The sequence below is a fragment of the Rhyacophila brunnea genome, unplaced genomic scaffold (assembly GCF_057557595.1).
Source record: "Rhyacophila brunnea isolate RB1 unplaced genomic scaffold, BYU_Rbru_1.0 scaffold_1, whole genome shotgun sequence".
In the NCBI taxonomy this organism is placed as follows: domain Eukaryota; kingdom Metazoa; phylum Arthropoda; class Insecta; order Trichoptera; family Rhyacophilidae; genus Rhyacophila; species Rhyacophila brunnea.
Genome location: NW_028232751.1, coordinates 19,663,498 through 19,680,942, shown reverse-complemented (window position 1 = coordinate 19,680,942; position 17,445 = coordinate 19,663,498). Strand labels below are relative to the sequence as shown.

The 17,445-nt window shown below is 34.4% G+C and overlaps 1 protein-coding gene across 1 annotated transcript; it reads left to right on the top strand.

Moving 5' to 3' along the window:
- The first annotated feature begins 9,218 nt into the window (after positions 1 to 9,218).
- Positions 9,219 to 13,972, top strand: zld (zinc finger protein zelda). Its single transcript, XM_085941740.1, has one exon. The coding sequence runs from the start codon at positions 9,896 to 9,898 to the stop codon at positions 13,082 to 13,084; it is 3,189 nt and encodes a 1,062-aa protein (XP_085797866.1). The 5' UTR covers positions 9,219 to 9,895; the 3' UTR covers positions 13,085 to 13,972.
- Positions 13,973 to 17,445: the final 3,473 nt, after the last annotated feature.

Sequence of the window (17,445 nt, the reverse complement as noted above, 5' to 3'; positions counted from 1 at the left end):
ACAATTTCATTGCTACTCAAAAAAATGGTTGTACCAAAAATATGAAACAAAAACATACTGGTGTAGTACTAGGTAGTAATTCTGGCAGACAGTGAAAATGGAAAACCGTTCAGTTATGGGGAATATATGAAAGAAGCGTGGTTTAAATTCTCCCACGAAAATTGAAAATTTTCAAAACAAGGAAAAAAATATTCGAAAATATACTTAAATAAAATAAAATAGAAATTTAAAAAAATATATAAAAATATTCGGCTAGAAACACATTGAAAGATAGAATCTCAAGAACTCAGTTGTAATTTTTAAACTTTTTTAATAGAATTCTTAAAAACTACTTTTTCATTTTTCCTAATAAAAAAACTGCTCGGCACGCCAGACTGTCGAAAAATAATACTTGGGAAATTTTGGCACGCTTACGTAAAAAGGTTCGCCATCCCTGATATAAGAATAACTATCATAATATACCTACGCCAAACTCCCAAACCTTTTCGAGTCGTAATCCTATTTTAAAATAATTGTACATCATTGGCGATCTACGTCACATTCACATGGGTACAATGCGTTTTAAAGACACATTAAAAATAAATACAAAATTAATACAATTTTCTAAAAGAAAAACTTATATTTTGGTTTACGTGTGAATTCGTAATGTTATCACCAGGGCCCGGATTTATATGCTAGTGCATGTTTTGTTAGGGTGTATGCACAGCTCTGAGAGTTGCACAGAAATCTGTTTTTAAAGACACAGAATCCAAAAATAAAATTATATTGTGCATATAAATGCATATTTGAGACATTAGAGCAAATTTTTGCGAGATATAAGTGCATATTTCATAAATAAATGTATATTTTAGAGCTTTTGAAATTATAATTTTAGTTTTTTTAAATTATTTTATCGAAATATAACTAAGTTAGGAAGGTAGATAGTTTAGATGCACTTACATTTTTAATGCCATCTCCGAGCTGTGGATTTATCAGAAAAAGTGAAGTCGACCCGCGCAATTTTATTTAAAGTCACGTTCGTATCATCGTTTTTTTGTTCTGCTATCGTATTATGTTAAAAAAATATTAACTAGTTATTCGATTTTTTGTCAGTAGGTAATATTGGGTAACTATTGGGTAACTTTCTCAGAAAAAATGTCATTTTTAACTGCATATTTCTTCGGTTTTAGTGCATATTTTTTGATTTTAAGTGTATACGTGCATGCATATAATCATGTTTTTTGTTGCATATGAATCCGCTCCCTAGTTATCACAATTTTCACGTTTTTTGTATGGATAATCCGATGTATACTATGAATGTAAGGAGGTACCTACTAGTATCTACTTACCTACGTAGATGAATAATCCAAATGATGAATCTCAAAACTTGAATGATGATGATATAAATGATTCATAGAAAGAAGGTGAATGATTCTCACGTTACTCACATTGTCTTCTAGTCAGCGTGCTCACAAAATTATTTTAACTGGTTATTCAATTTTGATTCAATCTCTCAGACACACCAATATAATGACACTTAATTATTATGCACCTACCTATACTTTCTGCTATGTACATCAAGTACCTATACTTACTGCTTTTTTAAAATGAATATACCTACTTACCTTATTTTGTTTGTCAATAATGAGGAAAAAATATTATTATTACAAACTAAACTAACAGACTATTTAAAATGTTTTGTTTATAAACAGTTTACTACGAACTAATTTTTATACAATGTTCATTTATTGATGATTGGTGCATGAGTATTTGAGAATAATTCTTAATTGTCATAGTAATGAACATTCTATTTGAAAAGAAGCCCGTCGAAGAACGCACTCGAATTGGAAAATTAAATAATTACAAGATAAAAAGAACTTTTTATATACTTACAACGTTTTTAAATTTTCTGTTGAATCATATAAACTTGACTTGACTAGCTTAAACGATAAAAAAATGTATTTCATAGAAATAGTACTGAATTGTCATTTTGACACTCATATTGATTTCCATAGTAACGTACGTATATATTATTATTAATAATTTCCTAGCAACTAATAATAGTGGATTAGATTACGGATTTCTTCCGAAATAACTTTTCATACAAAACAGAATTAACTGAATATGAATTTAATTATACTTAAAGATTGGCTAAAAGTATTTAAAAATGCATTGACATCGTGTTCTGACATATTCTAAATGTTTCAAATCTCTAGCTAGTCGGGAAGTTAATTAAAAATCGATTGCAAGATTTGTACCGGACAAATAAGAATACTACCTAATAAAAACGTTGTAAAATTTTACAAACCAGAGCACTCGATAATTTGCTAAATATATTAACATATTTATCTAATTTTATGTAAGTACTCATATTTAATAAAAAATAAGTGTGTTCGAACGGGTCGACTTATTTTTTCCACGAGCTGGAGCGATCTCGGGATTTTCGTCGTTTCCGGTCTATTTCAAGCCCTGCACTTATTTTTGCAATGGAAATGTAGAAATAAATACATAATGTTACGCAATGTCAATTTAAAAGTTAGATATTTTTTTGATAGGTACCTAAGTATTTATCTACTTATACGTATTTTAAAGTTTTCGAAAATTTTGTATTTTTCTGCTATTTAGCGTCTCTTTCCTCATCTGGCACATTCTTGTGAATTACAGTTGACAACACTGACTTCTTCATCAATCTGACGCCCTATTAGAATGTTTCTACCTACTAAGTAGGACTTTACAACGGCTAGGTACCTACAGTAATTTTTCTCATTTATTTCTAATCCATATTATTTTATTGAAAGTGTTTTTGAAACCAGTTGCAAAGCAAACGAACTGGTTCAATAATATAAACATATTTACGTCACCCGAGTGCAAAACTATTAATTAATAACTTACGTTTGATTTTTTTTACGAGAGAGTAGGTACTTTGAAATAACTTACTGAAGTTATTTATTATTTTTATGGATAAATGAATGCATCATATTTTAGTAGGATTATTGATGAAAAAAAAATTCATACACTTACTTGTCTATATAAATAATAAATAACTGAAGTAGGCTGTTTCAAAAAACTCCGTGATGTGTGAAAATGTGAGTTTAGAATATTTCTGTATTCAGCTTACGACAAGTCCAGTGCCCTTATCGCAAAAATAAGCAAAGCGTTGGGTGAGTTCATTGCCGACTCAAATAGAAAGCCTATACATTCACGACGACTGGTCCTACTTCCCCCCTCCCCCTCCCGTTGTTGTCTATGGATGATGGTTCTATATAGTGCTCATACTGACGCGTCTGTCGTGTTCACACAGGGTTTGATTTGGATAGATGAGTAAGTTACATGATAATTAATAATACACTAGCATTAACACACCTTCTACAAATGTAATGCATAGATCAATGCTACATATTTTTTGGAAATCGATATTACCACCGGTTTTTGTGTGAAGGACTAGTCTGACTTTGACAGCTGATGAATAACAGTGTATTATTTATAAATAACACTGATAGTTAATATATTTGATTTGAGAATTTTTTTATAATTATATTTTAATCGAGAAATGGCGAATCAATATGTCATGCAATTTTGGGATCTGATTTTGACAGCTGGACAGTGGACCACTCGTTGCTTGTGCAAAAATATATGCTTAGGCTTTATTAATCTAAAGATGGCGCTGGTGAGTTATATAAATTAAATATGTAGGTACGTACCTAATATTGTAATATAAGGGTATGATTCGCCGAATTCTAAATATAGATTTGACCTGAGTTACACATTGCGCCTTGCTCTATTTTTTGCATTTATGTAAGTCGTTGGATACTATTTTAATTTTTAATTAATCAAAATAATTGGAGAAATTTAGAGTGTTATATTATTAAGTTGGTATACTTTTATTTCAGTTCAGAAGAAAACTTTTGGCAACGAAATAATTTCAAATATACCTAACAGCTACATGTAGGTAAATTGCACGTAACTATCAATCACAGTTCACCGTGAGCTGTCGTACCGGAGTGAGATGGCCGCATAGCATTACTATATAAAAAATGACGCCTTGTTCGTGGTTACTACCTACTGACTTTTTTCATATTAATCCTTAAGAAAATGAAAGTTTTGTGGTTTCATTTTCCATTAAGTATTTCTCATATTGGTATTAAATCTTGAATATATGCGTGCACCATCTGTCACGTGTCTAATCCATCAAACAATTATATACTATGGCGTGACGAACGTCTTTAGAAGTTATGTCTTCCAGGAGAAACTTTCTCACTAAAGTGTTTAGGATTGATAATATTACATATTATGTACCTAATGATGTTTTTGTGGGTGGGTAATCGTCCAATCAATCCAAGAATTCTATCAGGCGCCTTACCCACGATGTCGAAAAAATACACATTTCGATCATGCAAGTATAAAATTTCGACGTGAAAGGAATCACTGGCATTCTTTGAATTCCGTCGCTTCAATAATGAATACCTCAACTATAAAAAACTGGTTTTCGAACCCGCGCATGACGCACCGTAGTGCGGTCGACGTGCCATTAACCCACAACATTTTGGCAAAGCAAAATAATTGTTTTTTGTACAGTCAACAATCAATAGAACGTATACGTCATGTCAACAACTAAATCAGCAATCGAAATGATTACAATTTAATAAATTTATGCATTGTCCGCGTTATTATTTTATTGTTAATCGATTCCACCTCTTCTTAAATCAACATATTTTAGATCACAACTCCACATCATATACATGTATGTAGGTATATGTTATTTTGGGTTGTTAGAAATTTTCCGGAAATATTGATCACTTTTAGCATTCTTTGACTGAGCTCTCAAACCGTGTTGTATGAAGATAAAATTCTTGCATGAGAGATTTCATTTGTATGGATGACTCACACAAAAAACATTACAATGAATTATTTACTTTCAAACTACCAACACCCTACCATGTTCTAGCCTTGGAGCATAAAACAAGCATACGTTTTAATAATAAGTGCCAATTTTTATATTATTTCCCTGCACCTACTACTTACTTAACCAAAATAACTTAAGTGTAGGGGGGGGGGCACTATATTCAAACTATGAATTTCGATAGTAGTGCTAGGTATTGCTTATACCAAGTTATAATACAATATTGTAATTTGTTTGTAGAAATAAATACTTATAGATGTGTTAATATTATATTTATACTTATGTAATAAGTACGTTAATCTTACTTTTGTGTAAACAGGTCACCACATTGAATTCCAAGTTAAACAAAAACTAGCACTACCACCGGAACTTACTATTTATCTAAGTGCCCTGACTATAAATAGACGGGTTTGAGTGTAGTGCTTCAAGGTCGGGTAAGTTTTTAAAGATAGGTACGAACCTACTAATAGCATTTAAATATTTTAGTAATGGAAGCCGAATGATGTACCATATTAAACTAAGGGTAGATTATATAGCAGGCAATATTACGCGATGTGATGACTAGAGGTCGCCAAATAAGTGAAATGGTAATGTGCCGGACATCTCGCTCGGTGAGTGAAAAAATAGGGACCGAGAATAGTGAACGGGAGGTATGTAGAGTATGGAGAGGTCTTCATCCAGCAGTAGATCGACCCCAGCTAATACTGATAATAATGTTATTCGCACGTCAAAAATAATTCACAATAAACAACATAGTTAATAAATTATACTTATTGATAATATTACCATTTTCTTTTTGTTTCATCTGTTAATGGAAAATAACGCAGCTGTTCGTCAAAGTAGGTAGTATAGTTTTGTATTAGCTATTAGCTACTTCTAATACAATATGATTTTCATTTGTCCTACGAAGGCATGTTATTCGAACTCTTTGTGGTTTTGTTACCCCATAACAGGTAAAGTACCTGTCGATGTCAAACAAATGGATGCAACACGATAAAAGTACTTAAAGTTTTTAAAGCATTTCTTATCTACCCAAGTGATGAAAAGTTCTTACAAATTAAATCATTTTTATCCAATCGATGTAGAGGGAATTAGACTACGGAGGGGGGTACAGAAAAAAAACCATTGGCATTTGTATTGGTTTAGTTTTTTTTAAATTGAAATAGACATTGCAGCAAATCATAAAAATACTTTTGCGAATTGTCCACGGTGCCACTGTCGATGATTCATGTATACTTGTCTATACGCCAGGTTTCTTTTGATGATTTTAACAGTAGGTAGTTAAATACCCACATATTGTTATAAATCTTTGAGATATAGGTACTAAGATAGAAATTTAAAAAAATAAAAAAAACTGTCCGTGTATCTAAAAAGCTCAGCATCTCAAAGGCATCCCTTCACTTCTCTTTAGAGGGTTGGGGGGTGAAACGGGGGATGAGATCCTTGTCAGACGCAGGGCAAAGCATTCGTGGAGGGTGGAGGGGTGGATATTGGCGTCTCTCTCTTCTGGACCGGACACACGCAGTCCGGTCGTCTTTTCAATTTGAAAAAAGCACGCGCTCGGCCGGTGTAGGCGTCCCTCTCGCACCCCCGCCGCCCCCATCCGCACCACCGCAATCTTTTTCGCGAGGTAAACTACAAGTTTTCCCTTAGAAAGGGTCTGGTCAATCCTAGGATTGGGTTCACATTTATCCTACACCCCTACCTTTCCACTGATTCGTAATATAATTAGAATACCTACGTATTAATTCGAAAATAATTCACCTGGTAAATGATTGGTAGTAAATAGTTACCTATATTATTTATACTAGGTTTGGGGTAGAAGATTTGAATATGAATATTACGTCGAAAACGAGCACAAACCTAATCCCGTCAAGTCCATAAAATAACACAATTCTAATATCTATAGTACTTGGAACATTACATATAAGTATATAGGTATTTAATGATAATTATTATTTATATATTGGTATTATGTTATAGGTACAGTTTATATAGAACACTTTGATCATATTATTCACACTGAAAAATATGATTAGTTATTTTAACCAATAATGCAAGGAATGGTTAGTGGGCAGAAGTAGATAGAAATATATTTATCTTGTCTACGAAATCTCCATAAATGTCTCAATGTTGGTGGTTGGTGATCTGACACGGCTAGCCCAGATTCTTAACGTCTGCACGAAAAGAAGAAGTAGAATACATATTTTCATGTTACTGAATTCATATGATTTAATTTAGATTATTTAGCGATAGGTACATCATGTGAGAAATACTTATTATTTTGTAAATATTATAGATAGTTATAATTAGATACCTTTACATTGCATAGATATTATCTAACTATAATAGCGACAAAACATAATCTTCAACAATATTTAAATAAAAAAAATACAATAGTGCTATAAATGGGTAACGTGTTAGATTAGTCAAACACATTCTGCATATTATGTATAATACTTACAATATATAATTTAATAAATATTACTGATAGCACAAGATATTCCATCGTTTCCAGCTAATGTGATATTAATATGTTATTAATTAAAAACAATTTAATTTGAGATTTCCTTTTATACTGCAGGTTTAAATTAATTTCATAATCGTTATTAATGATAATTGATACATAATGGTAATTTAAAATGATGTGATGATAATTTGAAGTAACTAACGGTAAATACCTACCAATATACTTAAGTTGACGTGACGATTTGCCATTATTCAACATGGTTATTTTAAAGGATTAAGAAAATAAACCTCTTATTTCAATAGTAGGTACCTTCCTAGATAGATATAAACTTTGAAATATTAAACAGTAACTACCTACAATGATAAATTATTACATTTGTATTAAAAAAGCCAGCCGGTCTACCGTAAACTGAAATACCTACATATAAATTATCGTCCAAACAAACGTGTCGATACACGTCAATATTTTCGTAGAATTAATATTTAACTATGTAGGTATATGTACAATAATAAATTTCGATGTATATTCGAGGTATATGTTCAATAAAAAATCGACGTTATAAACGTACTGTGATGGCCATAAGATTTTTTATATGAAATATCATTGGTTGGATAATATTTATATTACATGGATTCTCCTCTATGATGGAATTATATGTAATAAATAAATCTATGATAAAGAGCAAGAATAAAATGCCTGTTTTGATGCAATAAGTTGATATTATGTTTTAATACCTATTGCAGTTTATAAAATGAGTTTACCATTTGGAAAATACTTTATATGAGAAATGGTTTACACGTGTTTCATTTACATGGTAAGCTTTATAAAATATTGATAGGTTCTCAATATCCGGCGTTTAATGGTCTAGCTAGAACGAAAATGGAGTGTAGGAAAACAATTAAATACTTCGGTGGCATAATATCCCACAAATTGAGTCCCATGTCATATTCGATACAAATATTTTTCTATAACAAATTTTAAACCTACATATGTATGTACTTAGATATATTTCTGATATACCTACAAATAATGGTACATTCTTAAATCCTGTACATCATTCACTATATGTTAACAAGTTTATGTGAAAGAAACGTAACAATTTTGAATAATAAAACAATATATACTTATGTATCTGTACTAAATATTTAATGAAAATCATTTTAATGTTCGTAATAGGAACCAATGTACCCAATTAAATGACAAAAAATGTAACAAAATTTAAGTAAGTTGAATAAAACCCGGTAGGTATCTGAGTTTAGTAGTTTAATATATCTACCTATTGCTTATCTTATAATATAGGTATAGCTCGATAAGTTTTTTTTAATAGATCTCTTGTGAAATGCACATCTAACAGTATCTTTAATCTACAAAAATCTATATTTTTATATTAATTTAATTGTTAAAATCAACTGGTAGGTATAATCTATAGATCTAATGTTTGTTTTCAATATATCGCTGTATAGATTTAGGATTAATTTATACGTTTCAATAAAAGAATTGTTATAAAACCATTTAATCGACTAAAAGTAAAGTTTTTAATAAATAAGTATTTTTAAATAAATGTAAATACCTACCTACATACTGATTTATAATAAAATTACGTACATTTTAAATTGAATTATATTTTTTCGAAGATGGCAGTGCTTGAACTTCCCTGACTGTGGTGCGGCCATCCCTCTCACCCCCGGTTCGGTCGTCCTTAAGGGGTGGGGGGAGTCGATCTCCCGTCGTCCGATGGTCGAAAGCTACCAACCACCACCCCCCACCCCTCGCTGCAAGTGAGCGGGGTAGAGCGCCGACTCGCTCTTCTCATCATTTCGACAGAGTTTAGAGGAAATCTGGCCGCTTCGTCCGGCACTCGGCAGTCGACATTTGGCTACCGACCCGCGCGGTCGTTCCCTTAGCATATCTCGTTCAAACGCACGACAATATTTATATTTCAGTTATTTTTTTTTAATTTATCACATTGTTAATTAAATCGCTTTCGTAATCGGCGGAAGTGTTCGAGTGTGCCGCGGTTTCGTGTGGTTTGCAATTCAAAGCAGTCGACCCACGTGTTGAATGCCGTGAAAATCCTCAATAGTAAAGTTGCGGTAGTGTTTTGGTTACGGCGGGTGGAGCGGAGCTTTGCGTTTTGGTGGGACGTAGAACAGCAACACGCGAGGACCGCGTGTCATATGACGGCGCGCGCCGCGAAACATTGTTTATGTTTTCATCCGCGGAATAACTTGCACTTTCAAAATTGAGTGCAGTGTGTAAGGGACAATGACGTTATCGCGGCCTATACAACATGTTTCAAAGACTTACGCAAGTTTACGTTTTACTCGCGACGGACTCAGGCAATAGAAAGAAAATGTGATATATTTCGTTTTTCGGACTGTTTTAGTTTTTGTTATTTTTTAATTTTCGTTTGTACGAATGTAATTTTCCGTGTGTAAACTATTGAAGATTTGGAAAGTGACAAGGTGAACATTAGAGGACACGGATGAACAGGGTTTTGTGATAAATAATAAGTGGAGCCGGTGTGCGCCAGCGACGCAAGACGAATGGCTAACAACGGCGCCATTGCTACAGCTTTTCCGTCTAGCCAGCATCACTGCAAGGACTGCGGAGTTTTCTTCGAATCGGGAAAGTCTCTGGAAGTGCATCTGCAGTATCATAAAGAAAATCTCCTCAGCAAATGGGCTACGCAGGCGCAAAGTGCACAGAATGATTTGGAGAATAATAACAATACAAAAATAAAGCGTGAAGCCACTATTGCAGCGCCGGCGGACTCCAGTGACGCCATGATCACCAAGCCGAGTCCTGAGTTTCAGCAGCGTTCTACCCCGGAGACGTCGGCCCCATTTGGACATCCGGCGACGCCGCAAAGTTATCACAGTGCACCGTCGCCTTATCAAACTCCTGAGCAGACTGGGTTTTCACCCGGACAGTTTCCACCTTTTGTTCCTCCGCCGTTTGCTCACGAACAGCCTTCAGGGCCTTGGGAACAAGGACATTACGCTCCTGATTTCATATCCCACAAGGTTCCGCGATTTCATCCATACGGCGGCTTGCCTCCGGATCGTTCAGGCCAAGTCTCTTCATCGAGTCCTGTCTACGGCCAACCTCTCAGTCAGCCTACCCCGTCACCATCGCCAAAACAGTGTGATAAATGTGGTTTTGTGTGCGACTCTGCTGCACAACTTAACGAACATTGTACGACTTCCCATCCGCCTACACCGCAAGGACATTTTCATCATCCGCAAGGTTATCCGCCCAAACATTACGGGAATTTTGTACCTAAAGAAGAACCTATCACCAAGGAGGAGCACGAAGAGTCAGCCGATATTTTAGACTTGGATTCACAAAAAGTGGTACACCCAGGAGGTGATGAAAACGGGACCTTCGATCCAGCGGTCTCTCAATTGCATCACAACGGCCCAAATCCTCACCCGGTATCAGCAATGTTACCGTGGCCCGAACAGAAAATGTATGGTCACCCGCAGATGAACGGCGATCCTAAAATGTTTCCTCAGGATCATAAAATGTTTTCCGAACAAAAAGCATTTGCTCACGATCAAAAACTATATCCACATGAAAATAAGATGTATCCGCATGAGCAAAAAATATTTTCAACTGGCCAACACGACGGTAAAAGTTTTATTCATCAGGACCAAAAACTGTACCAGCCACACCAACTGGCACTAGGAGAGTATCAATCCGGAGTTTCAACGTCTGGCCAAGATATTCAACCGCCTTATAGACCGTTTGATTCACCTGCTGGACCGCAAATATCCAGCACGCAAGCGACAAACCCCTCATCTAATTCAGTGCCCCCTATTTCGGGAAAAGGTGCAAACTGGAAGTCAAACGAAGCCCGCCGTCCAAAAACTTATAATTGCACTGCCTGCAATAAGTGGTTCACTAGTTCGGGGCATCTGAAGCGCCACTACAATACTACCTTACACAAGAATGCAGTCAGGTCTTCGGGTCAACCGGACCCGGCCACCCTTCCGATCAGCACGCATCATCACCCGTCGCGGGATCCTACTCAATCGAGGGGTCACCCTTCGAGTGCAAGTGACCCGAATACCCAGAGTCCACTGCCCTCGGAAGACGTCCGCAGCCCAGACGATGGACACGGCGCGTCACAGTTCACCACACATAGCTTCGATCGACCTCAACATCCGGGCATGCAGCAGCCTGTCAAGGGCCCTTATATGCACCAACAATCTAATTTAGGTAATAATCAACTTCTCGGTAATAATCCTCTAGCAAATCACCCGCTTCCTCATCAGATGGGTTCACATCCTCTGACGATGGGTAATCAACCTCCCGGGCTTGGTAATCCCTTGGATCCGGGCCATCATTCGCAGAACGCTAAACCAGCGCCGCGACCTAGTCCGGTATCAAATTCTGTAGGGAGTCCCCCAAACGGGCAAGCAGGTCCCTCCGTCCTAATAAACCATCATTCGAGGGGCCTGCTATCAACTTCAACCAGCAATACTATAGTCCAGCCGCCGCCGCAGGCTACGCCTCCCATTATGGGGCACAACCTTCCCCCGTTCAGTCACTTTCCGGGCAATCCTTACAGCCCGAGGCCTTCGGACCTCCAGGTTCATACGCTCCAGGAGCCCACTCCCACGGCTTTATATTTGGCTCAGAATTTTCAGCAGAGTTTGGGTCCGAACTACCCAAACGGGATGTCCCCCCACGTTATGGATACGGCTTCCAACAACCTACATACAACCAATCTAGCTACTATTGGTGAGATCCTTCCGGATCAATACATGTCACTGGGACTCGATATGCCGCCTTCGGGAGGTCTGCCGAGTTTTTCTCAATTCCAGTCACACCGTTACGGCTTAATTATGCCTAACTATTCACCAATGCATAACGTGGGGGGTTCCGCCCCAGGCGAATCGCCACAACTCCAGACTTATCTCTTAATCGATGGCACCACAAATTGTGCCGTCGTTCAACAGGTACCCGCGGAGTACTGTCCCGATGAGAGTAGTGCCGACACGGCCGATTGTGACGATTCCAATAACTATCACCTCACAGATCTCAATTCTATTAAACAGGAACCGGAATCTAGCGATAGCGATAATACTCTTGATCAAAACGCGATGTATTCCGCTACTCTGGAAATTATTAATAAAATTATTAAGCAGGATACTGCTGCACCCCCTATTAAACAAGAAGAGGTAACTGATATTTCTAATAAAGAAAATTATGAATCACAAGTAAGTTTACCCCCGAGTCCCGTGAGCGTAAAGTTAGAATATGAAAATAATGGCTCGCCCTCCATATCTTCCACGGTGGTTGTTCCTCCCTTATCCTCGAGTAATAAGAATAAGCAGGCGTCAAAAGCGGGTGCAAATGACATACACAAATGCTTCGAATGTGATAAATTGTTCAACAAAGCTTGTTACTTGACCCAGCACAATAAATCCTTCCATTCGGGGGATAAGCCCTTCAAGTGCGGGCGCTGTGGTAAACGCTTCCCTAGCGGACAGTCCTACGAGGAACATTATTCCAAGCACGCGGGTGAAAAGCCTTTTAAATGCGATCTCTGCCCTAAGCAGTTTAATCATAAGACAGATCTGCGGCGGCACATGTGCCTGCACTCTGGCGAGAAGCCCTATTCGTGCTTCGCGTGCGGTAAGGGCTTCATCAGGAAGGATCATATGCTGAAGCACTGCGAGACGCATCGCAAAAAGAATGCTAGCATCACAATCACAGGTCTCTAATAAATCGCTCACACTCTAACATATCGATGCCACTAAAGCTTTTTCCTCAACATATCACAGGCAATATCCCCATTTGCAAAGCAATCGATCCATGCAATACGCATATCGTGTTTACCGATTCTTAGTAATAGTTTTGTTATGTTTAATCAGGGTTTAGAGTAGTCCGACTGACTTTACATGATATGACCAGAAATGCAAGATATGATCGAGATGAAAAATGTTTTTTTGTTTGTAATTTAAGTTTTTGTTTTGATATTATGTTGTGTATAAATGTGCACTGGTGCAAAAATGCAGGCCTCTTCGGTCATTACACCTGCACCGGCGAATGGTTGCACCAAGGTGACTCCGGGACGAAAGGTTGTTGTCTCATATTTTACCTGTCAAATAATCGTTTGTTTTGATCAATACCCACACCTACTTTTTATGGTAACTAACATAGCAGTTGTTAAAATCATTTTTGAATTTAGATTATAAAAAGAAGAAAGCAATTTTCTAGATAAGGTTTATTATTTCTTTATAAGTAATATTGTTTCAGAGACTAAAGTTTCTATCATTTAAAATAGCATATTATTGTTCTGTCCTTGTTTCCCAGTTGCGACATTTAGATGTTACTATGTTATTGTTTGATATTTTCATAGTGTAGTATTTTCTCACTAAACTTATTCGTTCGTCCTGGGTTTCCAATTTCAAAAGCAATGAAATAGTAATATTTACAATATCTTAAAGCAAATTTATCCAAATATAAATAGGTTTGAAGTATTTTTTATTAAAATTAAGAGAGCCGTTTAGACCGGCGTACTTACACTTGACTACCTCACAAAATTTTCCTTTCTAAAAACGATACAACATAATTCTCGCGTTTTGCCAAATTTATGATACCTACATATAAAGTGGAAAATAAATAAATATAATAAATTTTATTATTATATAAAACTAGGTTATTATCTTAGTGCTAGTTATTGGGGAAACGAACATATATATCGCAATTATATTAAATGAAAGAATTTGTATTTAGGCGGTAGGTATTATTAATTAGTCCTACGAATAAACCACAATGTACAAAAATTTTCGAATATTCAAATTTTCAATATTTATAACATTGTTCAGTAACTAAAAATACTCTTTAAATTAAAAATATAACGGTATTTTTAATGGAGCTTATATTTTATGAATATCAACAGAGATTACCCGCTTCGTTAAAAATATTAAAGTTATCACTTGAAAGTAGTTAGTTGAGATTGGTACCGGTTGTGTCTGGGTTAGCTCTAAAGAAAATCACACTGACCTAAAATAAATTATGAAAAATGTATCACTCGCAATAATAATTTTACATCAACTATAAATATATAATATATTGTCGCGATTAATATCGGCCCATATAACCTATTCTTTCCTTCGTTTCAAGACCTCTAATATTTTCTAGCCCATTTGCACTCATTCATTATTAGTATAATTTCACGATTGTTATGTTTATTTAGTTAGTTTATATGTTTAATTAATTGTTAATGTTTACATCGATTTTCAAGTCCATATACTTACTACCTTATCACTGTTTTACTATACAAATATAACTGAGGTGACATTTTATCTATCGATGTAATGTTTTTTTTGTGTTGTATGGACTTTAAAATCGATCATATCAGAAATGTTTACTAGGCAATTTAAAAAAAACTTAAATAACAAATAATTAAATAGCCTCGATATATAAAAATATATTTCTGAACGTATTGTTGATAATTATTAGACGCTCACTTATAATATGTCAATACAAGTTACTACCTCACTAGAAACGCAAATATTAACTGTACTTAAATCATTAGACTCTTTTCAATTTAACCAACGCTAATATTACTGCATCGGTGCATCTAACTAAATGATTTTAGATTATATAAAATATTGTATGTGAATTTTATAAAAGAGTCTATGATTTAACTTAAGTTTTGATTAAATATTAAATATACTCACAAAACAAAATAAATATCAGTAGTTTAAAGATACTCAATAATAAAATGTAAAAATACAAAGCCACTACTTGCCTACCAGAGCGATAAAATATATTTATCAATAATAGACAATATTTATTTATCATTTTTTATAAGTACATATATACAAAAGTTAAGTATTTAACAGATAATAATTAACCAGGATATACAGAAGAAAAATTGTTATTTAAATGAAAGTGTGTAATGTAATAGTATCTGTATGAAAACTGATATTCCTGCACGAATACGTTATTCCACTGAAATCGTACTCACGTCAATTTTTTTATATGGTAGGGTTTTCTACAATATAATAGTAAATTTGTATATCGTCAATTTTCATTGTACAGTCAGAATTAGTAAAGTATTTATATTAAATGCTTGTACTTTTCCGATGCATAAACGAAATAATCATTGAAAAAAATATCGTTAAAATAAATATAAGTAGGTACATACCGGTGCCGTTGTGTGTCGTCGATTACGATTTTAGTGGAGATAATGTACAGGTGACTAAAATGGGTCTAAAGTGTACGAAAGTTGTTAGAAGATGGGACTAATAGGCCGAATTTTTACTGGTTTCACAACCAGTTTATACAGAGTTAACCTATCTACCTCATCGGAAAAGTGATGCTCTCACAAATTGGACTACTGAATAAAACTTTTTTTAGATAAGAAATTGTACATACGATATCGTAAATGAAACTAAGTTAAGCCCCTAAGTAATAGTTATTGTTTCCATAAAATCATGCCTTCTAAGGGATGTTTTATATTTGTCGACATCACATTTTCTGCATTGTTTTTCTCGATAATTTAATGTGCCATCTATAAAGTCGTGGTTAATGTGGTGACCATTGTAATATTCTTGCCAGCATCAAACTAGTGGCAAGATGGGAGATTAGGCAGCTAGTTTAATTGATTATTTTTTCACCGTTAAGTTTATTGTACACTAATGATAATTATTCAAGACACCTGATTTTTTCGGGACAGAGGGTTGATTAAAAAATAGATAATATTATGAAAACAGAACAATTGAACTTGTTTATCATTGATGTTGTAATAGTCAGAAGGCATTAAAGGTTGTGTTTATCATATTTATCGTATTCTCCAGTATTGTAAATAACATGTTATTTTAATATTATTATTAATTTAATTCACGAAGTTACCAGAAAGTGGCGCCGTCTGCTGATAATTTTGACATATCTTGCCATCTGTTAGTCCATTTAATTAATAATGATTAGGGACATTTGTAAAATACTTCACTTTATGGATCAAAAATATGTGTTTAAGTTTTTGTTGATTTTCACATACCTCGAGGTTGTGGCATTTAAAGATATTGTACAGATTTTCTCCAAGTTTTTGTAATAGAGTTTAACAGATATTGTATTACCTTTATATTATATAATTTTTATTAACTGATATGGTAAAAATTCATAGCTTAAAATGTTTTCACATTTATTACATTCTTATCTCAGATTATTTTACTGACAAAAGTAAATTTAAAAACGAAAATGCAATAACAGTTTGGGCGTGAATTATATTATATTGGTTATCCATAACCAAATGAAAATTGGAATGTAAAATGTTTCAACGCATTCGATGTAAATTATATTTCCGAGGAAGGATAAACCATTAAAAATTCGAGTTATTAAGACAGAAAAGATGACATATCGCAATTATAATACGAATGAAAAAATACCGTTTTTTATTCCATATACTTACCTACTATATATACTTTATACCATTTTTTAATCCAGCGGTACCTATGACAACTGGTAATCTTGTGTTACCCATACATTATACCAATGTTATTATCACAATAAACATACACTTATACCTAATATTTATAACAAAATTTATATCATGCAATAATATAAAATAACTATTACTATAATTCGGTGTTGTCGTTTGACTTTGGCAACATTGTTTTACATATTTGATTTAAATTTTTTTCACACTCAAAATTAACCTTTAAGTAATTTACCAAGTATAGTTCTCGTAAAGTACTTAAGAAAAAAATTACTGTTTTAAGATTATAAATCAAAGAGGGGTGAGGGGCATGCTGGATCGTATGTCTTAGTGAAAACATTAAAATAGATTAGGTTCCATAGTTTGTAAGATTTGATTTTATCTCATAGGAATATTCTTGGTTGAAGATTACAGACATGATGATGAAGCGCGTACTCTAACTATTGAAACCAATAAAAGATATTACTTAACATACATTAGATAAGTTTTTATTAAATTGTAAGTGACCATCACCATCATAGATTGCGCGCTGATAAAAATGAAACCTTTTGTTAAATTACCAAAACATGTAATGTCAGTCTAAATAATTCCATTAGATTTACTTGATCATGTATGCGATATGTAAACTATTGGCTG

Bases quoted from the DNA above. Each gene is read 5' to 3' on its own strand.
- zld (XM_085941740.1), top strand. From the start codon at position 9,896: ATGGCTAACAACGGCGCCATTGCTACAGCTTTTCCGTCTAGCCAGCAT.